Source organism: Athene cunicularia (assembly GCF_003259725.1).
Source record: "Athene cunicularia isolate RWA chromosome 17 unlocalized genomic scaffold, athCun1 chr17_part1, whole genome shotgun sequence".
In the NCBI taxonomy this organism is placed as follows: domain Eukaryota; kingdom Metazoa; phylum Chordata; class Aves; order Strigiformes; family Strigidae; genus Athene; species Athene cunicularia.
This window is the reverse complement of record NW_020799122.1, coordinates 5,437,286-5,460,100: the sequence shown is the minus strand read 5'-3', so window position 1 is coordinate 5,460,100 and position 22,815 is coordinate 5,437,286. Positions and strand designations below refer to the sequence as shown.

At 41.5% G+C, this 22,815-nt stretch overlaps 1 protein-coding gene across 1 annotated transcript in view; it reads left to right on the top strand.

Moving 5' to 3' along the window:
• NUP214 (nucleoporin 214) overlaps positions 1 to 22,815 on the top strand; it is a 44,892-nt gene that overhangs the window by 5,350 nt on the left and 16,727 nt on the right. The window contains exons 8-27 of the mRNA XM_026860665.1: positions 410 to 516; positions 1,141 to 1,207; positions 1,778 to 1,901; positions 3,779 to 3,940; positions 5,041 to 5,500; positions 6,854 to 7,029; positions 7,654 to 7,745; positions 8,341 to 8,430; positions 8,798 to 8,947; positions 9,185 to 9,343; positions 11,504 to 11,607; positions 12,104 to 12,286; positions 12,758 to 12,843; positions 12,943 to 13,026; positions 13,361 to 13,606; positions 14,139 to 14,300; positions 15,247 to 15,355; positions 18,679 to 18,754; positions 19,462 to 19,570; positions 20,825 to 20,924. Coding sequence (XP_026716466.1) covers positions 410 to 516; positions 1,141 to 1,207; positions 1,778 to 1,901; positions 3,779 to 3,940; positions 5,041 to 5,500; positions 6,854 to 7,029; positions 7,654 to 7,745; positions 8,341 to 8,430; positions 8,798 to 8,947; positions 9,185 to 9,343; positions 11,504 to 11,607; positions 12,104 to 12,286; positions 12,758 to 12,843; positions 12,943 to 13,026; positions 13,361 to 13,606; positions 14,139 to 14,300; positions 15,247 to 15,355; positions 18,679 to 18,754; positions 19,462 to 19,570; positions 20,825 to 20,924 — 2,846 coding nt within the window. The remainder of the gene's footprint in view (positions 1 to 409; positions 517 to 1,140; positions 1,208 to 1,777; positions 1,902 to 3,778; positions 3,941 to 5,040; positions 5,501 to 6,853; positions 7,030 to 7,653; positions 7,746 to 8,340; positions 8,431 to 8,797; positions 8,948 to 9,184; positions 9,344 to 11,503; positions 11,608 to 12,103; positions 12,287 to 12,757; positions 12,844 to 12,942; positions 13,027 to 13,360; positions 13,607 to 14,138; positions 14,301 to 15,246; positions 15,356 to 18,678; positions 18,755 to 19,461; positions 19,571 to 20,824; positions 20,925 to 22,815) is intronic.

Below are 22,815 nucleotides of genomic sequence, written 5' to 3'. Positions count from 1 at the left end.
GAGACTCCTGGCCTCTGAAATAAACACTTGGGAAGAAAACCTTACCTGATGTAGAGTCTTGATATATTTTGTGTGTGTATGTGTGGGTTGTGGGTTTTTTTGTTTTGGTTTTTTTTTTTAGGTTAAGGAGACTTTCAGGCCTGCAGATGTGTTCTTATTTAGTATCAGGTTTTCCATTGTGGGGTGGGGGTTGAGACCTAAATTCCCTGGTAAACCCTTTATTGTTCCTTTATCTTTTGGAGGAGGGTTTGAGTTTGTTTGCTTTGTTCTTTGTTTTTCAAGTGCTGTCATGATGCCTGTTCTCTCTTGAAGTATGTGGCAGTTATTGCTGTACCCTGGTGCATTCATATTTATGGGAGGTTACTTGATTTCTGTATTGGAAGGTAAATTACCACTGTTGGTCTTACAGAAAAAGGAAGAGAAGCGACCAGAGAAGTTTGTGAATTTCATGGAGCCTTGCTATGGGAGCTGCACAGAGAGACAGCATCATTACTTCCTCAACTATGTTGAGGAATGGTGAGTGGTGGGAATCATGGCAAGGGCTTTCCCTTGTTACGCATATCTGAGCGGGCAGTGCTTCTTCCTATATTAGAGTTTACAAAAAGGAGGAATATATAATACCTGAACACGAGAGAATTCTGAAAGTACAGTTAACTTCTCCAGCATGCTTTATCTCCATGCCAACATACTTGTTTGTCTGGTGAGAATGAATATGATTTCATGGAGGTATATAAGATTTTAAACCATCTGTCATAACCATTTCCCTTGAGGTTGTCAGTCATAAGTTGGGTAAAGCATAACCTCTTGTCTCACTTAATTGTGTCTCTGTGTGAAGAAGCTGTTCCTAACTTTTCAACTACCTGTCTTGGACCATGATTATTTACAATGATAGAGTGTCTGTCAAATCATTGGTTGGCAAGGGGATTCAGCCCCTGGTGACTAGTTTTAAATGAAAAATAAAAAGTTCCATGGTGATGTAGCAATCATGTTTCCCTCATATTGGGAGGAAAAGTCAGGTTTATATTTTTTATAACAGCATTCCTAGTTATGAATTTGTGTAGATGATAATGAATTGTGGAGCTGGGGACCTCGCCATGGATTGTCATGTTGATTTTAACCTATTTGTGCCCATGTTTACAGGGATCTAGTTCTGGCAGCTTCGGCAGCTTCCACAGAAGTCAGCATTCTTGCCAGGCAAGGGGATCAGGTAATATGTTTGTTTCGTTTGTGCTTATGTACCTCCTCCGTCTCAAACATCTAAGCGAGCATAACCTCTATAAGACCTGCAATACAATGAGATGGTATATTTTTTTAAAAACACCTCAAACCCAAACAAACCTCCTTTTCTTAAATCTGAGTTGTACAGAATCTTAAGATAAATATAATTCTTGGATGAACAGGAGATCTGGGTGACACCAAAGAGAAGGGGTAAACAGAAGCACAGTGTGTTGTGAACCAAGTATCATAAATCTGTTTTTTGTGATTCACGTGACAGTCTCAAAACTTTTCAAGCTCACTATAATAGTGATTCATGTGAAGTCATCAGCTGAAGTCATACGTTAAAACTGGCTGTAACTGATGTGCCATGATGTGTGAGAAATCACACACAAGTCTGTGAAGGGCCCTGATAGTTCTGGCATTTGGTAATCTGACAAACTTAAGTGGATGTCCTCTAGCTTTTTTGCTGTCTTATCTTTCAACTGTAGTAGACTAGAGTTCTGAAGAAGGCTGATCACAGGAAAGCAGTAGTCAATATAATAATCTTAATTTTTTGCAGAACTGGGAATCATGGGTTTTGGAGGACTCCAGCAGAGCAGAACTTCCTGTGACAGATAAGAGCGATGACACGCTGCCTGTTGGCGTTGCTGTAGACTACACCAGTAACATGCCTATCCCGATCAGTAAGTCTTGTCAATCTTTCTTGTGGAGTAGTCAAATAATAGCAATATATGTGATACATTTGAGGGGCAGCCTGATGCTCAGGGTTCTGGGAGATCATTCTGAAAAGGAGACCAACACACATCTTGCCCTTTTACACCAAGCACACAGCTTGCCTCTGTGTAAGGATTCAAATGGCCAGGTGTTAAATGCAGTTCTTCCTCAAAGCTTTTAGCAGCCTGGGGTACTCCACTGACAGACATGGCAAATAAAGCACCTGAGTTATGTCTGTGTTTCACAGAGCCAGGATAACAGTGAGTATAAAGGAGTCATAGTCTAACACCAGGGATTTCAGACTGCCTGTGAGGTTTTCTTTATTCTTGTAGCTTATATCATTTTGCAGAACTGTTTTGTATGAAGTACATCTGCGCTGATCTAAAGGGAAAGTGGGTTAGTTTCAAAGCCAGAAAAAGCAAAGATCATTGAGGTGAATACGTAGGTTTTAATTCTGCACTGAAGCACAGGGCTGGTACTGACTGAACCCTGCTGTGCTCTACATCTAGCCAGTTGCATTATTGCTGTACCTTCTGCGCTGCCTGAAGGCTCTTTAAAGCACCTTGTCAGAGGCTGAAGCTGAAGGTACATCTGAGCTATTGTGTTGTACCTTAGTGAATTCTGAAAACTCTCCCTTGAAACCTAGAGCCAGACTGAAATAGAGATGCCTTCAGGCAGAGTGGCAGGTATTGCAGTCAGGAGTTCCTGAAGAGCACAGGAGGGTGCCGATTAACTGAGAACTTTACCTGAATGGAAACCTCCAGAAGGGAATTGAGGTCATACTTTGTACTTGAATGCAAAATTGAATTTGAAGCATTTTCTCTGTTAATCTATACAGTTATTGGATTAAAGAATTTGCCAGGACAGCTTTTTTCTTAAGCCCGGGTTGTGCTACCTTAGAAATTTCTAGAAAGGTTTTTGGAGAAGCATTTTGCTAACGCATTCTCTGTGTTCTCACAGAGTGCAATCAGCTTGGTTTTGGCTGCACATTAATTTGCTTTGCAGTTCACAGCAAGTTTGGATTGCATAGAAACCTCATTTGTCCCGGAGCTTGTTCCCAGGTGGAAACTGCCCTTGCCTAGTGTGCTTTTCCTGAAGAACCAATAGGTAGAGAAACATGGCCACCCACTGCACTGCCTGACAAACAAAGCACTGTGATTATAGCAGATTTTTCCTGCATCCTAGGTCTGTTGGGTTTTGTTGTTTAAGCACAGTTAAACCGTTATAGAATTTTTTTTAGGAATACAGGGAGTGGTTTGAGGCCTTTAACTGTGCTGGGAATATTTGTCCTCAAGTGGACTCTAGGCTCAAAGCTGCAGCTGCACAATGCAGATATTTTATATTGGAGGTTCAGATCATCAGAATGTTTGTCTGATGTTGGATTTCTTTAAATTTTAAAAGTTTCCTAAGTAGCAGTTCTTTTTTGTACTTTATGAATGTTAATGATGTGACAGGACCCAGTGGAGTGGGGGGACTGCTGAAAGGCTTAGAGGATTGAAGGAGGGATCAGTGTTTAGGTGAAGAAAAAAAGACTGCTTCAAAATATGATAAAAGCTTGGTACAGGAATTAACGGTTGAATGTTGGGCTTTGTCATTCAGGAGATGACACTGGATTGTCAAAATAACCCTCTATGAATTTATGAAAGATGAAGTCAGGAATAGGAAGGAATAAAGAAGTAAAAAAAGAGAATTGAGCATTCACAGAGAAGCAAGGGAACAAAGATGCAAGTGAAAGCAAGAAGGGAGAAATGTAAGGAATACTGTGCTAGGCAAGTCACATGAAGGTGCCAGTAGGAACAGGACAGGAAACTTTGGCTGCAGGACTTACATATGTGGTCTACTGCAGGTGACGACAAGACCCTTGCTCCAGCTCCAGTTCTCATCTTGCTCTCTACGGATGGTGTGCTCTGCCCATTTTACATGATCAATCAAAACCCCGGGGTCAGGTCGCTTATTGTGACCCCAGAGCCGTTGCTGTTGGTAGGGGAGAGAGTTCCAAAGTCAGCAGGTAAGTGCTTCAGTGGGTTAGGGAAACGCTTGCATTTGTAGATCTTTGTCATTTTCATCTGTAAGTTTGGTAGTCAGACGTGTACGTGGTCACAAAAAAAGATATATTTTTCTTCATAATGATAATGGGGAGAAATTCTTGGGTGTTTTTTGCTCCCAGAACTGTTCTCTCTTGCACATCGGTGTGAAATTATCTAGTCCTGTTCACTGTGTGGGATCTCAAGCACTTTGCAGTCTGCACGCTTAGACTCTACAGTGCAGTCAACCTGTGGGGAGCGGGGCCAAAGCAATTCTAGGAGGCCATTTGCCCAGCTTTGGGGGATATGACTGGAGCTGCAGCAGTGACTGCAGGCTCTGCCCGGGGACAGAGATCAAGCACTGTTCAGACCCAGAGTGTGGTCTATATGCTGCAGAGAGGTGATGGTTTTCCTCCATATGTTTTGCCACAGGAGGCCATGATGTGAACTAAGGTGTTTGTTTGGCTGCAGCAAAAGTTTATTTAAACAATTGCTTTCTGCAGCACTGTGAAATTGTGTTAGCAGGTGAGGAATAGTAGTTTTATCTGAGTTATATATTCATTTCCATTCGCAGTGTGAAGTAGGCAGTTTCTTATGCTGGGGTAGGCAGGTAAGCTGATTGTTTTGCTTGCCTGCATGCAGGCAGTAATAGTTGCAAACCCACACTTTTCTTCCCTAAGCCCAAATTTGCTTCTCATTGCTCAAACAATGCTTTTGTCTGGCAGCCTGCCTCTCTGCAGCACTGGCTGACTTGTGTGCTGACAGCCTGCTTTATTTGAGATGGCAGGAACCTCATCAAAATCAACAGAAAGGTGAAGCATTTTCACAAGAAATTCCAGACAACATTAATCTAGACAGACTGTAGTATTGATCGTGGCTTGGACTTTGTGCAGTTTCTGTATCACTTACTGGGTTTGAGGACTGGAAGCCTGGCTCTGCCATCTCTTTTTGTCACTGTACTGTCTGTCTGGTGAGCAAGATAGTGCTGAACTGTCCCCATCAAACAGCATTTGGCCTTGCAGTACCTTCTGCCATTAGTCAGTGCAGCCAAATGAGTCTTCCTTCCCCATTTGTCTTTCTGCAGGAAGCACTGCCACAACTCCAACCACTCCTCCAACTGCTTCAAAGCCTGACACGGTACCAGGTGTTGCTGCTGCTGCTGTGCCTGCCTCAAGTCAGCCTCCTGCAGGGAGTGGAGCAGCTGCTTTTTCCTTTATGCCTTCAGCTGTGAAGATGCCTGGCTCTGTGGGCAGTGATCCTCCGCCTTACCCCTTTGGCACAGATGCCTCCACGCAAGCCCTGGCTCCCAGTCTGACTGGAGCAGCAACATTCTCTTTCTCCTCTGCTTCTCCGAAGGCATCTGTGACTCCTGCTCCTTCTGTGGGCACCACTACAGCCACAGCCAGCTCCTTTTCCTTTGGATCCATGAACTTTAAACCAGCTGCAGACAGCTCACCTGGGACACCACTCTCCACAACACCTGTTGCACAGAAGTCATCTTTTGCCCCTTCAGCTTCTTCAGTCAAAGTGAACCTCAATGAGAAGTAAATAGATGCAGTAGTTAATGCAGTGGCTGGATACTTGTTAAATTGCTCCAGGCATGGACAGTGTATGGTAGTTCTGAAGATGGTTTCTGGCTTTTTGCCCTGGCAGCTGTTTCCCATGCTCCCAAGAAAGCACTGAGGAAGCCTCTCTTTATCCAAGACATAACTGTCTTGGCTGTGAAAACTCTCAGTGCTTCCTATGTTTGACGTTATTTTCATGGGCAAAATACTAGTTAAGGGACAATGCCAAAAATTAGAGTGATAATTTGCCAAATTGCTAGAGAACTAGTTTTTTTTATATCTTTGCTTCATAGGCATCAAACTAATTCTGTGCCTTGGTTGGATTCAAATCATGGTTAAAGACTCTTGGGAAACACTGGGATTGAAATCCTTTGTCTGGGACTGGTTTAGTGTGGTGGTGCTAGCACAAGTTTCTTTGAAGGTTCCTTATCTCCAACCTAAGGAGTAACTTGCAGAGCAGAGGAAGCTGTATCCATAGCAGATGGATTTCTTTTCCACTCCTGTGTTCAGTGGAGAAGGTGTCAGACCTTTTGGTTTTATTCTTAAATGGATGCATGGTCACTGAACACAGGATCTGAAGTCTTGAAAGCTTGTTCATGCCAGCTGACAGAAAACTAATAGTGATTAGAAACTATGCAAAATGGGTTGAGTGATGAGTGTTCTCAGATTTCTTCCCACTAACTGCTGAGACTTGCTCTCTGTTTAGAGAAAGAATGGTTTAAAACACAGAGCTGTGTAATTGGAGCTGCTTTCTGTGGAGAACAATTTTCACATAAATTTCTGATGGTTCAAATGATTATTTTTTAATTAGCAAAGTCTTTACTACAGCAGGATCTGATGGTAGCTCTTATGGCTTTTTAAATTTTATGTTTTGTGTATAAAGCAAATGATACGCTTGTGAATGGCTGAATATTTAAATTGGCTGCCTTGAGGAGCTGAGTTTGCAGATGAATAGAAATTCCTGTTTTCTTGCAGAATTTTTGTTTGAGCCTTGCTGCAAGGATGACACTGAAGGGCAGCTCAGATTTGCTCTAGTTGGTGCAAAATGATGAGGTGCATTTTGAAGCAGGGCAGTGTGTTTTGCTGGCGTTTGGCTTTTGCTCACTGGGTGGGTCTATGGTAGCAGTCTTTGTGGTTCCACATAATCAGAAATGATCCCGAATGGCTCCTTCCCACTATCCCCAGAAGGTACACTTATAATTTTCTATCTGGAGCTTAAGTTGTTGCTGATCTCAGAGGATGCTAATTCATTAGAACTTAGTGCTTTGTTTTGAATGGGGGAAACAGCCAGGACCAGTTCAGAGCTGAAAGATGTTCTGCTTTCTGTTGCAGGTTCACTGCTGTGGACACCTCTTCTCCCACTAGCAGCAGTGGCCAATGCACTTCCACAATGTTTTCATTCTCAACCACTTCAAAAACTGCTTCTGGAGGTCCTCTGAGCCAGTCCACACCCCTCGCAGCCTCTCCTACCACACCACTGAAGGCTTCGACCCCTGTGCCTGCTGCGGGTAGGAGTCTGATGCATATATTTGTAAATAATGCATTATAAACAATGTTCTAAAAGTTTTTTCTTTCTTGTTTTTCCTGATGCAATGGACCTCCTGATTTTCACCCTGTAAATGGACTTAGTACTGAAACTGAGAAGTTTTTGCATTTGTGTGCTTTGCTCCCCTGAGAGCCATGTGTGACATGAATTTATTCAGCTGCTTAAGTTCATCCAGAATTTCTGGCATTTTCAGTGTTCTGTAATACAGCTCTGATTATGAATGTTTCTGGGCAGTGACACAAATCAGTGCCTTATCTTGCATTTGGAATGACTAGAGTTCAAAATGGTCACAGATGAGTTTAAATTAGACAGCACTCATTTATTCTGTCTCAAATGACTGTGTGACTGGGGGTCTTGAGGTCCTGCAGGAGTGGTACAGCTGGATATTGGAGAGTGACAGTTGTTATCATTAGCAGAGAAGTTGGATGGGAGTAAAACAGCACCTAAGGAAAATGTATTTTTGTGCTGGGGCCCATACCACTATTGCTTTTGGGTTGACAGCAGTGATTACACTTGTGTCTGATCACAACCTGGTTTTTTCAAGCCTTGTGTAAGTTCATAAATCACTGTTCCTCTTAAATTCCAGTGGCGCGTCCTGCTCAAAATATCCCTTCAACTTCTTTACTACAGAAGACAGCCAAAATCACCCCTTCTGCAGCAAAACCAAGCTCTGCTCAGGTAATGGCAACTTGAGTGGATTCTTGAGGATGAATGCTTTACATGGCCCATGAATTGCTTGGAATTCGTTGGACTGAATAACTGTTCTTAGGTCAAAGAATTAGGTAGCTTTTGACATTTAAAATAATAGCAGATCTGCAGGACTAAAACTGTTCTATGCATGTCTTTAGAGAGCTGTGTTTTGATGTATGTTGCCTAATCAGAGTTGTAGAAGCTAGTTCTTCCTGTTGTTACGGAAATGAGGTATCACAGCTTTCCTGGGTAATAAGCACTCGAGATGTCTTGGATATGTATTAAGACACCAAGTTTGTCAGACATTAAAATCGAAACAGCAATACAGAGCAGCACACAAAGATTTCCTTTTCTTTCATAAAGCTTTAGCCATATATCTCCAGGTAGTCTTCAGTCCGACTTCAAACACGTGCATACCTTAGTTTACTGTGGAACTGGTATTTATGGTTATGACAGTTGTCTCCCTCATGACTGGTGTCTGAATGGCATTTCTAACAGAAGGCATTTTCTGATATCCTAAGCTTCCTGTTGCTAAGGATATATCCCTAATACTGGTTTTGGTGTTTGTTTTTTTTTTTTTCAGGGCAAATCAGCACTCCCCAGCACAGCTTTAGAGAAACAGGCCCACCAGTGGAAAGATTCAGACCCCGTCATAGCAGGAATCAGAGAGGAGGTGAGATTTTTTTCAAGCAGTTTTCTTCACTTTAGAAGCTGTAAGACTAATGTATGGGTATGCAGACACTTATGTTCTGATGGTATCTGTCTGGTGTGTAGTTTAGTAATTGGAATGGAAATTTTTCCCCAAGATAATCAACCTTTGTAATTGCTGTTTGTGTGTCCTGTTCAGTCATCTTTAATTTCAGCTGCTGTGCTGGAAAAATTAGTATTTTTTCCTGTTAATGTTCAGGAAGAATTTCCTGCTTTTGCTGCAAAGTGACAGGTGTTTACAGTGTAGTAGAAACATTATTCAAGAACTGTGACATTTGCTCTGGACCCTGCTATTTTTCAGTGGCTGCACTTTCTTCTACTTGACTTTGTAGATTGCACATTTTCAAAAGGAAGTGGAGGAACTGAAGGCCCGGACTTCCAAAGCCTGTTTCCAAGTTGGTACTCCAGAGGAAATGAAGATGTTGCGAACTGAGTCAGATGATCTTCACACCTTCCTCTTGGAAATTAAAGAGACAACAGAGGTGAGCAGAGTATCTTCAAACTGCTTAACTCCTCCACAATGACTGTTCCTCACCTGATGTTCCTACTTAACCTGCTAAAGCTGGACTGATGTAGATGGAACATCTGACTATGCTGCTTTAATGTGAGGGTGACATTTGCATTTGTGCTTTCAGGCAGATGCTTGCAGAAGCCCCTGTGCTAGAGATGGCAATGAAAAACTGTTACTTTGAACCTTGTCCCATCTGTTATATTTGCAGTCACTTCATGGAGATATTAGTATTCTGAAGACAACCTTGCTGGAGGGATTTGCAGGGGTAGAAGAGGCTAGAGAACAGAATGAACGGAATCGTAGCTCGGGGTATTTACACTTGCTTTATAAGAAACCTTTGGATCCCAAGAGTGAAGCGCAGCTTCAGGTATGAAGCATGTCAGTCAACTTCTAATCTAGAGTTTTAAATGAAATAATACTGAGGCTTGTGTGTGCAAGTGCCCAGCAGATTTGTCCTGGCCTAGGTATTTTCTGTTTCAATATAGTCTAGTAAAAGTGTGGTGAGCTTTGTTTTCCGTGAGTTTACAAGACATGCTGAAAATCCTCTCCTAAAGCTTCTCCATGTTGCTACCATTTGCCGTGATGATTCAAAACTCCTGCTGAAGGGAAGTAGTTCACCTGAGATCCAAGTCTATTCTAAGCTCAGAATGTTACTCTTGACATCCTGTTCCTTCTCAGCCTGTTTGCTCAGGGATTTCAGTTAAAAGAATCTTTTTTTTTTTTTTTTCTTCAACACTTTGTAGAAGAGTTCTTGGAATTATTTTTATCTTCAGCAAATGCCTTATGGAACAATTTGATTTATTATGACTTACAGAATTGTGTGGTTAATTTCATGGATGGCAGAGCATAAAGCTAAATGATATTCTAAGAGCTGGGGCACAAAGGAAAATAACCAGCAGTACATAAAGAGGCTTTCAAAGACATGAAAGAAACTAGGGGTGAAGCACTCTTTGTTACAGCTCTGAGAGGGCTATTTAACTGTAAAGCAAAACAGAGTGAATGTGCCCTTCAAATGATACTTGGTCTTTATACACCGATAAGTTCCCCTCAAGAAATTTGACTAGCAGGCTGAAGATGTATTTGTTGCAATAGGTGTCAAGAGCATGCACACAGACAGTTGCTAGGAATCAGCTGATGACATGAAGTAATTTTTTTTTAGGTCTGATCTTTCATCTTTACCTGGACTTGGTAGATTGATTCACGGTCTTAATTGTATGCGTGCTTTGATGTCCAGTATGTCTGTGACATTTCAAGCTTACGCTTATGACTTCAGAGAGATGATAATCTTGAAGTACTTGTTTCACTATCTAGAGGGAGGATCATGAAGAAAAAATAACAGAGTGGGAGAGAAGTAGATTGGAATGTAAGGAGAGAACTTTCAGGTCAATGAATTTGAGAAAGACAGCTCTAGTCTCTTAAATTTTGTTCAGTCTACATCATCCCCATTCTCCTGGGTGGGAAAAGCTCACTTAATCAACTTTGTGTATTAGTTCTCAATAAAGTTTTAAAGATCCTGAGGCTTTTCTGATGTCCAGCCATATTGATTTGCTGTCCAGAGAGTTGCTGCTGTATAATGCTCATAGCTGCTGGAGAGAGGAAACCCGTGCTTGGTAGTGTGTAACGCTAAGCCCACAGCAGGGCTGGATTTGGTTTCAGGTTGGATATATCTCATCAGAATTTCATGCTGTATCTTGAAAACAGTTGCAGTGGAATTTTTCCCAAGCTGTGTTACTTGGCTGCTTCATCATTGTATTTAAGTGAGCATTCTGTTGAGATGAGCTGAAACCAACTGCAGTTTCCATTTCCATTTTACGAGATCAGAGTTCAGGACGTGCACATCTATGACAGGCTGGGGGGATGACAATAAATGAGACAGAGCAATGGTTTTGTTTAGGGAGCAGGGCTTGTAGCCAGAGGTCTCTGGCTGAGTTGTACCAGTTGTGCAATTATGAGGTTGTGGATAAGTCACTTTACTCTCTCTCTCTCTCTCTCTGCTTTTTTTTTTTCCTTTTATACCTATAAAAATCAAGTTAATTCCTTGCCTTAATGTGGGAGTTGTGAGCATTTGTGAGTGTTTTCATGAATCATAGTCTGTGAACGCTGGTATCTTAGAGCCATGTGAATAGCCTGCAAAGCTTTGATCACCTATAATTGTTAGAAGTTTCAACATTGTAAAATGGGAGCAAATGACTCATTCTGGAAATGAGATTTGAAATAAGGTTTGTTTTGTATAATGCCTGATGTTTGTAAAACCCTTTAGAGAAAGACCTGGCAATATTTAGCAAACATTATGGGAAGTATTATTTCTAGTTGAGAGCTGGGATAAAATGTCCAAGCCAAGCCCTGTGGGTACTCCGTTGATATAATTAGATTTTTACTATGTTGGGTTCTGTTGTGCTGATTAAAACTTTCCAGGCAGAAATAGGGGAGAGTGCCACATGGCTTGGGCTGGCTGAAGACCCTTTGGGCTCATTTTCTTCAACTGAAACTGAAGTGAATTAAACATTAACTTTATTTTGCACGGTAGGAAATCCGACGCTTGCACCAGTATGTGAAGTTTGCTGTTCAGGATGTGAATGACGTTCTAGATTTGGAGTGGGATCGGCACTTGGAACAGAACAGAAAGCAGAAGTAAGTAACTGAAGTTGGAATACAGAACGGCAGTAAGGAACATGTCAGTGAATTAGGCATTAGTCTCTAATCAACAGACAAAAGCCTTTTTCCATTTAACAGTGTGATCTTTTTTCAGGGAGTCTAGGAGTAAAGCTTGACTGAGATGCCTAATGGGAGCTATAGGTTCAGACTGTTTGGCTTCATACATGTTACAAGCTTGCTTCATGTCCGTGTACAGTGAAAATAGTGCTTATGGAAAAAACTATAAAATAAACTTTGTGGAAACCAAATGCATCCGTTGGTGGTAGCTAATGAAACATTTCTAGTAAATAAACCATCTTGAAGTAAATGAGCTAAGGGATAAATATGCACTTGAGATGAACTGTTTTGGCATTCAAACCAAACCATGTTTGACCTCATGGAGTTCAAGTAGCTAGAACAACTAAACTGCTTTGTGTGTACATGCCTGCTTGTGGCCAGATATCTAGAATGGTCCTTATCCCTGTCTCTTAAGGCGTCTGATTGTTCCTGAGCGAGAGACTTTGTTTAACACCCTGGCTAATAACCGGGAAATAATCAATCAGCAGAGGAAGAGACTAAATCAGCTCGTCAACAGCCTGCAGCAGCTCCGACTCTATAATCAGACCTCTCAGTGGAGTGTTCCCAGTGATACATCTTCTCTTAGCAGTGCTCAGAGGTATGTGAAACACAAATTCCTGAGTGGTGTTGACACTCCTTCTCTGTTGCCCCCAGCAATGTGCAAGGGTGCATCCTCCAAAGAATGATGTTTTGTGGATGTGGTATAGGAGGACAGGACATTCTAAAACTGATACTAAGCTATGCCCAGGTGATACAGAAGCTCATTGGGTATATTCTGTGACACTGTCCGATGCTTATCAGAAATTTCCCCTAAAAGTTACAGGGGTTTTATAGTAAACATGGTAATAGAGCCTCCAGGCTGAGGTACTGCTGGTTGTCTGAATTGAGAGGAAGAAATAAATGGCTCTAAAATAAGATGCATGTGTTTAAATAGCACAGTTTCTAGAGGAGACAGTTGTTCTTCCAGTTAAGCCAATGGTTCTAGTGGCTCCTTTGGCCCTCTCTTGTTCCTGATTTGGTTGATTTCTTTCGGCCGATCATGGTTTTTCACTGCTCTGCCTTGTCCCAGTTTTGACAGTGACCTTGAAAGTCTGCGCAGTGCCTTGATGAAAACTACCTTGGAATCACATGCCAAACCTCTGCCTAAAGTACCTGGTAATTTATTCTTTCTTCCTGGCATTCACACCATGAGTGTGAATTATTTTTTTGTTTTGGAGTTTGATTACAGACTAAGAACTGTATTTGATTTTCCAGCTAAATTATCCCCTGTGAAACAAACACAGTTGAGGAATTTCCTAGCCAAGAGGAAAACTCCACCAATTAGGTCTACAGCTCCAGGTAAACCTTTGGTTACCATAGAAGCATGAAATGCTTTGCAGGAGGGTGAGTTACCTGCTGTTGGAATCAGTCCTGAAGTTGGCTTTTTGGCTTCTCACTCTTCAGTTCATGCTTCTCATTTCCTGTTCCCCCATCTGCTCTCAGTAAGAATTTCCTTCAGTCATCTTGTTGAAGACTGCCCTTCCTTGCAGTCAAAAAGTCAAATCCTGTCAGTGCAGGATTAAAACAAGCCAGTAGAAAAGCATCCTAAAATAGGATGACTCTGTCTTGGCTGTTAGGCTGGATGGTTCCCTCAACTTAATACATACACTTGATTTTGTTTCTGATATTGCAGCAAGTTTGTCTCGATCTGCCTTCTTGTCCACAAGATATTATGAAGATTTGGATGAAGTCAGTTCAACATCCTCAGTTTCTCAGTCTCTGGAAAATGATGATTCACAGGCAGTGGACCAGGAAGAAGAGGCTGCTCCAGTCCAAGTCCCTCGTCATGCTCCTGTGGTCCGTACTCCCTCTGTCCAGCCTGGTTTGATGGCTCAGTCTCCGTCCTTTGGGAAACAGCCCCTCTCCCTGGGTACCTTGCGTGAGTTGTTTTTGCAGTGTCTCTCCTACTATCTGTGTATTCTTGTTGGTATCTTTAACGACTGTGTCCATTGCCAGTGCTTCAGGTCCTAGAGAAATGACATTGCAGCCTGCGGATGTACATTGCCAAGTTTCCAGAAGCAGTTAGCAGAGTGGCGTTGTAACCTCAGGAACTTGAGTTAAAAGTGCTAAAATATCTTGACTCATTAACTGTTTTTTTTTTTTTCTGATAGCTTATTTCTTTCAGATAGTACAACTGTATATAGCGTTGTCAGCAGAAGTGTCTGTAACAGCAAACTGAAAGTCATCAAATGTGTTGAAATGTTGGTTATTGAAACTTACTTGCTGAATTTATTGGGATATACAGAAACTGCCAGGGTCAGATTGTGTTGATTGTTTAAAAAGCCTGTGCATCATTCCTGTCAGAAGGAAGCTGTGTACTTAGAGGAACTGTAGTTCAGCAAAGGCTTTCAAGTCTCCCTGGTTTGTAGAGATACAGTAAACTGTAATATTTTTGTTCGTTTGTGTTTTAGTGCCTACGTCTTCAAACAGAATCATACCACAAGGGGCAGACAGTACAATGCTTGCAACAAAGACTGTGAAACATGGGGCTCCTGCTCCCACTGTCACTGTTCCAGCACCACAGGCAGCAGCTGCTGCAGCTCTGCGGAGGCAGATGGCTAACCAGTCCCCAGGTAAAAGAATGGCTAATTGCCCAAGTGACCTCTGACTAGTTAAATGTGGCTTTCACAGGAATTTAGTGCTCTCAAAGGAGAGATCATCAAACAAAATGGGACACAGATCTGTATTTGTTGCACCTTTGAGCTATCCAGTGTTTTCTTGTATTCCTTCTTCCTGTAAGCTACCAGCACAAAATGCCTGAGAAACTCCCACCTCAGGTTTCTTTGTATCCAGTCTTGTGCAGTGGCAGAAATGTCGGTGACTCTTAGGCGATTCTGGCATGGCAGTTGATTTGTGTGCAAGAAGGTGTGTTGGAGAGCAGAGAAAGGATGTCGCTGGCCTATATTAGTAATTCTTCATTATTAGCTATGGAATTAAAGACCTGAATTGTAAAACAATTTTAATATTGAAAAGTTAAAGGTGTTAAGCCTTGAATCTGCTTGTAAGGTTTTGAGATGACAGGAGAAAAGTTTCCTAATTTAAGCTTTTGTTGTTTGGTTTTAGACATATCTCAGTGCTTCTCCAGTACTGTAGCATCAGCGCAGAAAAGAAACAAAATTCAGTTACTGGTAGAAAAATTGGATTAGTTCGTATTCCTTGCCCAGGGAGAGCATAAATGCAGAAAGGTGATGTAATGATGTAAATTTTAGGAGAGGCTGGGGTGTAACTACACAGGTCATTTCTGTTAACCTAAGAAGTGACAATGTAGGTAAGGAAAAGGGTATAAGAATAATCAGATTTGGTGACCTAACAATGAGAAATGTACCAACTGTATAGAAAGCTGTCCACTTCTTTGGTGTCCTTATTGAAGGCTGAGATACCAAACTTTTTGGCCAGATACACCACATACCTTCTACAAACTTGGATGAATTTCTTCTGGAGTTACTCATAGGCACCATATTGAATGAACTGCTTAATATGGAGATCATCTTTACCTTATTTTTATTTTTTTCCTTAAAGCTGTAAGCACCTCCTTGACTGAATCAACTCTGAAAAACGTTCCTCAGGTGGTGAATGTGCGAGAACTCAAGACGGGTGCATTGACTCCAGCTGTCTCTGCAGTAATAGGGTGAGTGACTGCTCCCCTTCTTTGTGGTAGCCTTTGGTAGCACTTGCAATAGAACACGTCTTCCAGTGGGGAGCAGCAGTAGTATTTTGCATAGTCTGACTATGTAAGACCTAAAGCAGATGCATTTAGAGAAGAGTACTGGGTTTGTGGAATGGAAGGAAGAAATATTTCTTTCCAGGTCATTCAAGGATTTGCTAATGGCTTGTCCTGAACAAATGGCAAGACCAGTATTAACCTCCTTTACCACTGGCCTGTGAAATGCATTTTAGGGCATCTTCTCCTTTTGAGATCCAGTGGTTTTGCTGTTAGTATGTACTTTGGATCTGGTATCTCTCCAGTCACTACCTCTGTTCTGCCTCTTCCTGTGAGGGAAGTGCACCCCTCTGTCACTGAGTGTGGACTGTGGCCTTAAGTGTTCCAGATATTGATTCTACTACTTTGTCATCCACTACGGAGAAAACCTTCCCTGGAGTTGGGCCTCTTCTATGTATTCTGAGATTCAACCCTGAGGAAGGGAGAACTGTGTTCTGGCTTTTCTGGAAACCTGTCTCAAATTTTTTGATGTTAGAATTTTGCCTGAAGGTTTGGTTGGGTGTTGGTAGGGGCCGATAATTTTTGGAAAAATAGAGAGCTGCAAGTCTGTCTTCCTCATGAGCAAATTATGATTATTTTCTTCTGGTATTTAGTCGTGAATTTGTTAAGATTTTTCATGAGTTAGCTGTAACACTTGGCTTTCCTACGTCTCTGCCTCCTACAGACAACAGCCAGCTCAGCTCATTCCAGAGATTTCTGTCTTATCACCAGGCTCTGTCACCAGGCACAGAACTAGTCCTTTTTCCTGTCATCATCATGACCTTGAAACTGTCTGTTCCTGCTATTGCTTGTGACCAAGATAATGCGTGGCTGTTTCTGGGCTGGGGAGGCAAGGGTGCTCCTGGAAAGCCTGAGCAAAGTTGGGCTTGCTGCATAAAGCAGGATAAATTCACCACCTACATCTGAATACAAGTCCACATGGAGCTGCAGGTGCTTTATCCATATAACTGTGGGCTGTACATGCTGCTCCTGGGACACTTTCTGTGGTTCTATGGCTTCTCGTTTTCATACATGTGTGTATACCCTTCACTGTCAAAGAAAAATGGTGAAATTTCTGTGATGCAGCTTTTCAAAAAGGGAACAGTCTTACAGTGGTGGTACTCAGCTGCTGCCCTGGAAATTTACTTAATGGTTTCTTCTGCATTTTAATTGGGAAACCATTTGGGAGCTTTTTACTATTTTATTTTCTCCTGAAAGCAATAAACTGAGATGGGGGAAGGGCAATGCTACATCTTTTGAAAATAAAATTTGCAAACAGCTCTGCTTGGGAAATCTTGCTAAAAGCAGTGTTATGACCAGGAGGAGTTCTCCACCCTTTGTTTCATCAAAACCATGATGAAAAAGGTAGAGAGTACTGGCTGTGAGTAAACAAGGACATGAGTGAGTGATACATATCTGAGGCTGGTTTTCACTTGAACTGTAGTTAAAGACCTGTCTTACTTTCAAGTAGTTTTAGACTGGCAGTATTGATTGATCTCTCTAATTTATAGAGCACCAGCTAGCTTGATATCTTGAAGGCTTTTTACAGTCTTATTTTATAGCTGACCTCACTTTCTAAAAATTCTACCCAAATGAACCATGGCTGCCAGTCAGATTCCACACCAAAATAAAGAGCATTCACCCAGCAAAGTTAAGTCATCAATTTTTGCTACTTCAGGCATCCTGGCTTCCTTTTGCTGCCACAGCACACTCTTCAGGTTGTTAAGCAGTAATGATTTTTCAGTTGTTACCACTTGTTCAATGGCCTATAGCTAGGTGTGTTGGTGGTCCCGGTCCAGTTACTTCTATATATGTTTTCAGTGCAAAAAAAACCCTCTTTGAACAACTAAAGTCAAACCCAGCATTTTCATAGCCTTGTCAGAGAAGCTCTGGATCAAGTGATCTTGAGACTTTTCTGGGGAAAAGGTCCCACCCTATCATGAATTTCACAGACCTTCTGTTGTTTTCTTTGTTCAGGGTTTGTATGAACTTGAAATTTACAGCTGCACTATCCCAGCATGGACTCTTTCCAGTGCTAATATGGTTTCCCTTGTTTGCTTTACTTTTGCTCTGGGCAGAAGGCAAATCCAAGCCATGCAGTGTAGAGAGAGCGTGCTCGTTGCTGAAAGGAAGGTCTTGCTAGTAATACAAAGCTGTTTAAGGCACAAAACCCTGTCCAAGACCAAACAGCTATGCGAAATTATGGTTTTGTGTGTGTCCCCTTCCTTTGGAATACAGTAGGAAGTTTCTGTGAGTTAGTCTGTAGCTGACCAGATAGTAAATGCAGTTTGGGAGTCCTCATGCTTTAGGAGATATACAATTTTTGGTGCCCAGGTTTTCCTACTGTCTGGAGTTTGCAGCCTCAGCCCTTTCTATAATGTAGACATAGTATAAGACTTATTGCCTTAGGGAACACCTGGCCTGAGTCAAGATGGAAAGAGCCTGCTATGGTAAGAGAAGTCTGGCCTTTGCCACCAGGAGAATGCAAACAGTGTTGAATTTAAGCTTCCGAAAGCTTCTGGTATTGTCCATTTAAGCTGCTGAACTTAGTGAGCCACAGACTTGAGAAGGTGCTGAAGCTGGATGGCTGTTCCAAAGTTAAGGTGATTTGGTGTGTGTATGGCCCGCAGCATGTCAGGTAGGATACTTCACCCCAGAAGTAACTGCCATTGTGCAGCAATTGTCTGTGGACTCTGATGTACAATTTACTTTGTGGTCAGAATTCCCAAACCAAATGTAGAATATAGGCTAATTTTATCACAGTTCTTGCTATGACTTCGTTAATATTTATACTACACTTCAAAGATATGAAGCACTTTCCCCCCACCCCCAGCTCTGTCTCCTTGCTCAGCATTTCTGAGAGTTGGATGTATTTGTCTGGGCTCCACATTATAAAGGAAGCTGCTTAGATTTGTTATCCGCTAGGCATAAAATTGTAATCCCCTTACCTGCTGATTTTTCATCACCTCCTTGTAAAATAGAAAGGCCTGACTCTCTTCAGAGACAAGAGTGTGTGAAGAAGACTTGATCGTTTAAGTCTAGAGCTTTAAACACATTTGCAGACTTCCTTTGTTAAATGTGGCTGATTCATTTAAGAGGTTTATTCCCTAATCAGATTTGTTCATTTGGAGTTGTGTGTGGAATCTATAATAGCGGTGGTTGTTCAAGACTTCCAGAAGCTGTGCATTGAGAGGTGAGGAAGTCCTCTTTTAGACTAGTCATTCATTTAATATTTTTTTTTTCTTTTTAAGATCATCTGTACCTCACTCTGCAGCCCAGGCAGTCCACCAAGTTTTGGCAACTGTTGCTACAAATCAAGCTAAACAGGTATCTTGATATAGAATCCTTTCCCTGTGGAATACTGTAACTGGGCATGCTCAGCAGGGTTGGGGATTTAACTGTTTGTGGACGGGTCATCTAAAAATCTCTTTTTGCAGCTTGCCCTGCATTCTTGGCAAACCATTTATTTATCTGTGATCTTGACAGTGTGATGCTAGGCATATCTTTGTTATGTCTTGCCTTTTGCCCCCTTCTGAAGACTTGCGGCTTTCTAATGGCCACAGCCTTGCAGCAGTAAGAGTTCCAGCTAACAACAACAAAAACTGTATTACGGAATTAGATAGATCTACTTAAATTTCACCCCCCAAAAATGGGCTAGGCAATCAAGGGAGAGAGTAGTTTACCCATCTTGTTATTCTACTGAAAACATTTCTTACTGGTCAGTAAACTGCTAGGTGTTATGTCCACATGTCAAAAAAACATGCAGCAGTTTTGTCCCCTGCAATCATTGAGCTGTTGCCAATGGAGGCTTACTGGCCTCTGCAGGAGACATTGAAAAAGCTGAATATTGACCCTGTATCTAAGTGGCAAGACATAATGGGCCCAGGATTGAAGGGCACTTCCAAGTGCTTTGGCTGCCTTCCTGTAGTTGGTTCTGAAGTCACTGCATGACTCTCATGATACCAGACCAAGGTCAGAAGGACCTTTGTTAATGGACAGACTGCACTGACCTGAAGTGGGTTTGTGTTTTTTAGACACCTCTAACAAGCTCGCTTAAGGGACAGACTCCACCTTCCTCTGTGTGTGCACCCTGTCCTATAGCATCTACATCTGGTCCAACGTCGTCTGGCAACAAAATCTCAGGTAAATTTTCTTTGGTGGAGATGGAAATAAGGCCTGGATGTCTCTTGCCATCTGTTAGGGTGTGTGATCCAGAAAATGAGGACACAGAGCCTCCACTGATAGGCTGCTGCGTCAGGCTTGAGGGAGAGAATTCGTAAAAACAAAGTACAGAAGAGCGGGAGAGTGGTTTTGTATACAGCCCTCTGTTTTGTCTCTGTGCCTGCATCTAGAATTCAGTGATGCGGTTCCTCATTGAAAGTGGATTCAAAATGTATAACCCTAAACAAGAAATGTTGAAAGCACATCTACTAAAGGCTACTGTGGTTTGCTAGCAAATCAAGAGCAGACATTGTTGCTGCTTTGTGTTTTTTTTAAACAAGAAAAGTTGTTGTACTTGTGCAGGAAAGGGATTGGATCCTGAAGTAACAGGAGCAGTTTTTTCCATACATTGATGTCTGACATGAGTATTTCTATCCTATAGGCTGCAGCACCATAGAATTACCTGAACTAGCTTGAAATGAGCTAAATCGGGTACTGGGTTTGTTGAGCACTGGGCTGTATGACCAATTTCAAGTCTAGTTCAGACACTGTGATCTGTTGTGCACGGTTTAGAAGCGTCTAAGGAAAGGAATGCTCAGTTGACATCATTCTGTGCAAATTGAGGAAGAGGAAACTCTTGGGGAAGGAAGGAATTGATTTTTAATGTGTATTAGATAATAATGCTGGCATTGGATGTGGTTTTATAAGCCTCTTGCATAAATGTCTGAAATCCATCTCTATTGCTCTTTTGCCTTTAAGCCATGGATGTAGGTTGCCTCTTAGCCAGGGGTAAGAAGCAGTAAAAATAGCTAGGATAAAAATCATATTTGACTTGGCAAATGCTTCTTAAATTTTGGTTTATTGAAAATGTCAGCTCCTGAATTTGATAGCACTTCCTTTTTATTTTGAACATGTTTTGATATGTTGATGAGAGATTATACTGAGGATTTCTTCGGCTTTGGGGTTTTCTTAATTGTTTAATTTTTACTGTCAAGATGGTGACACCTGTCTTTGTTCTAATAAGATAAATATTATTGCCTTAAATCTTTGAAATAATTCATGTGTTCCCTGACATTGTAACAGTGGCAGGAATGCTTCTGTGCCCAAATATCAGATTTGTATAAGTGACAAAAAAGCTTTGCTTTCAACTGGTAAAATCAGACTTGTGTGCTTTTTTGACAGTTGGATGTCAAGGTGCTCTTTTCTTACGTATAATCTTGTTCTTGTAACTTACAGGACAAGGGACGGTTAAAACAGTTACAGCTGTGACTTCTACAGTGACATCAGTACCAGCAACAACTGCACAGCTTAACAAAGCATTCTCCTTTTCTGTGGGGTCTGTATGAACATTAAGATATCTTTGTAATTGACATTATAAGTGTCAGCTGTTAGAGCAAGTGTTACCTATAAGCTGCATAATACCGTAGAATGGCACCTGCAAGTGTTAGATTGCACCAGAGTTCTTGGAAGACCTAGTTTGTGGGAGCCTACCTGAGTGAAGTGTGAAGGTGTGAGAGAATTTGACACAATATTGTGTTGCTTTGAAATTTTTCAGTCTAATTAATCAAGAGTAAGTATTGACTGGCTTTCTTTTCAGGTTTATCTGTAGCGGGCTATTGAACAAATCATACACTGTGTGTACTGTATTTCTCATCATCAGGTGATCATTTGAAATTAGAGCAGTATGACTGTGGTTAAAGCACCCACTCATGGTCTGATGCACCAGGTTCCCTGACTGTCTGAGTGAACGTCACCACTTGTCATAGAGACAGAGAAGAATATTTGAGCTGTATTTTGTATGTTGAGGTTAAGAAAGAGGAAGAAGAGGCAGACCATAGCTAGTTTTAAACCATGTGCTTTATTTAATGAACAAAGAGCAGGAGCAGGAAAATCATCCCTAGCAAGTTGTGAGAATCAACTTTGGCTTTACAGCAGCAGAAGAGCTTGAACACTGGAAGCTTCTGCTCCCAGAGAAGAATTGTCATGTTAACACTTGTCACCTCTGAAGATGAATTCCAAAGAGAATGATGTTGGGTTTTCTAATCTGGGCATACATATACAGGTTTCAGATGCTGGCAGAAGTTTGAGAGACAGAAGTGCTAGAATTCCCAGTTAGGAGTTGAAATTTGTACCGACGGTTAGACTTGCTGAATTATTTATTTTAATGCAACAATAAATTCTGTGTGGTCTGTTCATGAAGGTGACTAGAGAGTCCCCGTGCCATCTGGTGACTTCTGTTACACAACAATAACACAAAGCAAAGTGCATGTTATGAACATATAGTTGTTCTGAAATCTCTTACAGAGTGTTTTTTCAGGGATGACAAAAATATTTCGTTGATCATATCTTATGTTTAGGGGAGAGGGAAAACTCCTTAGAAATGATCATTTAAAATTCTGCATATCTATTTAATACTCAAATTAATTTTTTTCTTTAGGAAGTGGGTAACATTAAGTATTTCAGAACAGGCGTACTTTCAAATGACTGGTTTCTTCCAGTCTTAACCATTTCTCTGCAAGTTTGTCAAGTGGATGTTATCCAAACGCCTTGCTGTGCTCTTCAAAGGGCTAAAATAGTCCTTTTGAGAGATGGAAATTCAGATTCAAAAAGCAAACAAACCCTGCCTTTGTCCCAGGCTGCAGTGCCTCCGTCTGTAAACCATATGCTAAATACAGTGCCATTGTCACTGATGTCTTAGTTACACAGCCTGACTTCTATCTCAGCAGCTGGTCTTTGAGAATTGGAGAAAGCTTAAAAGGCCTCAGGGAATGAAGGTCTTTAGAGGACCCCAGTGCTCATTATGAAAGATCACAGTATTTTTGCAAGACAGAATATTCTTAGTGTGAAATAGTCATGGAAACTTTTAATTTCCATCTTGCTATGAGTGATCTCCCTTTTGACAGGTGGTAGTATCCAGGTATTCATGCACTGTCTCTTACCTTTTAGCTCTTAAATAAACTTTAGTCGCCACTATGGCTTCTGCTCTTGTTAGTCTCCCAAAAGCTATCAAGATATGGTGCATGGTGTTCAGCTGCTGACCTGAATGGGGAAGAAATATACAGCAGAAAGGAAAGAATATGGGAGGATGAGGGCTGCTCAAAAGAACTTTGACTGTCTTTAACCCTCTAGAAGCCTTGTCAGAAGGGAAGCACATGGAGCCCAGTCTGTGTGTGTGCTTCTCTTTGCCTGTTTATTTGTTGGAGAAACAGTTCTTGTGCCTGTGTGGC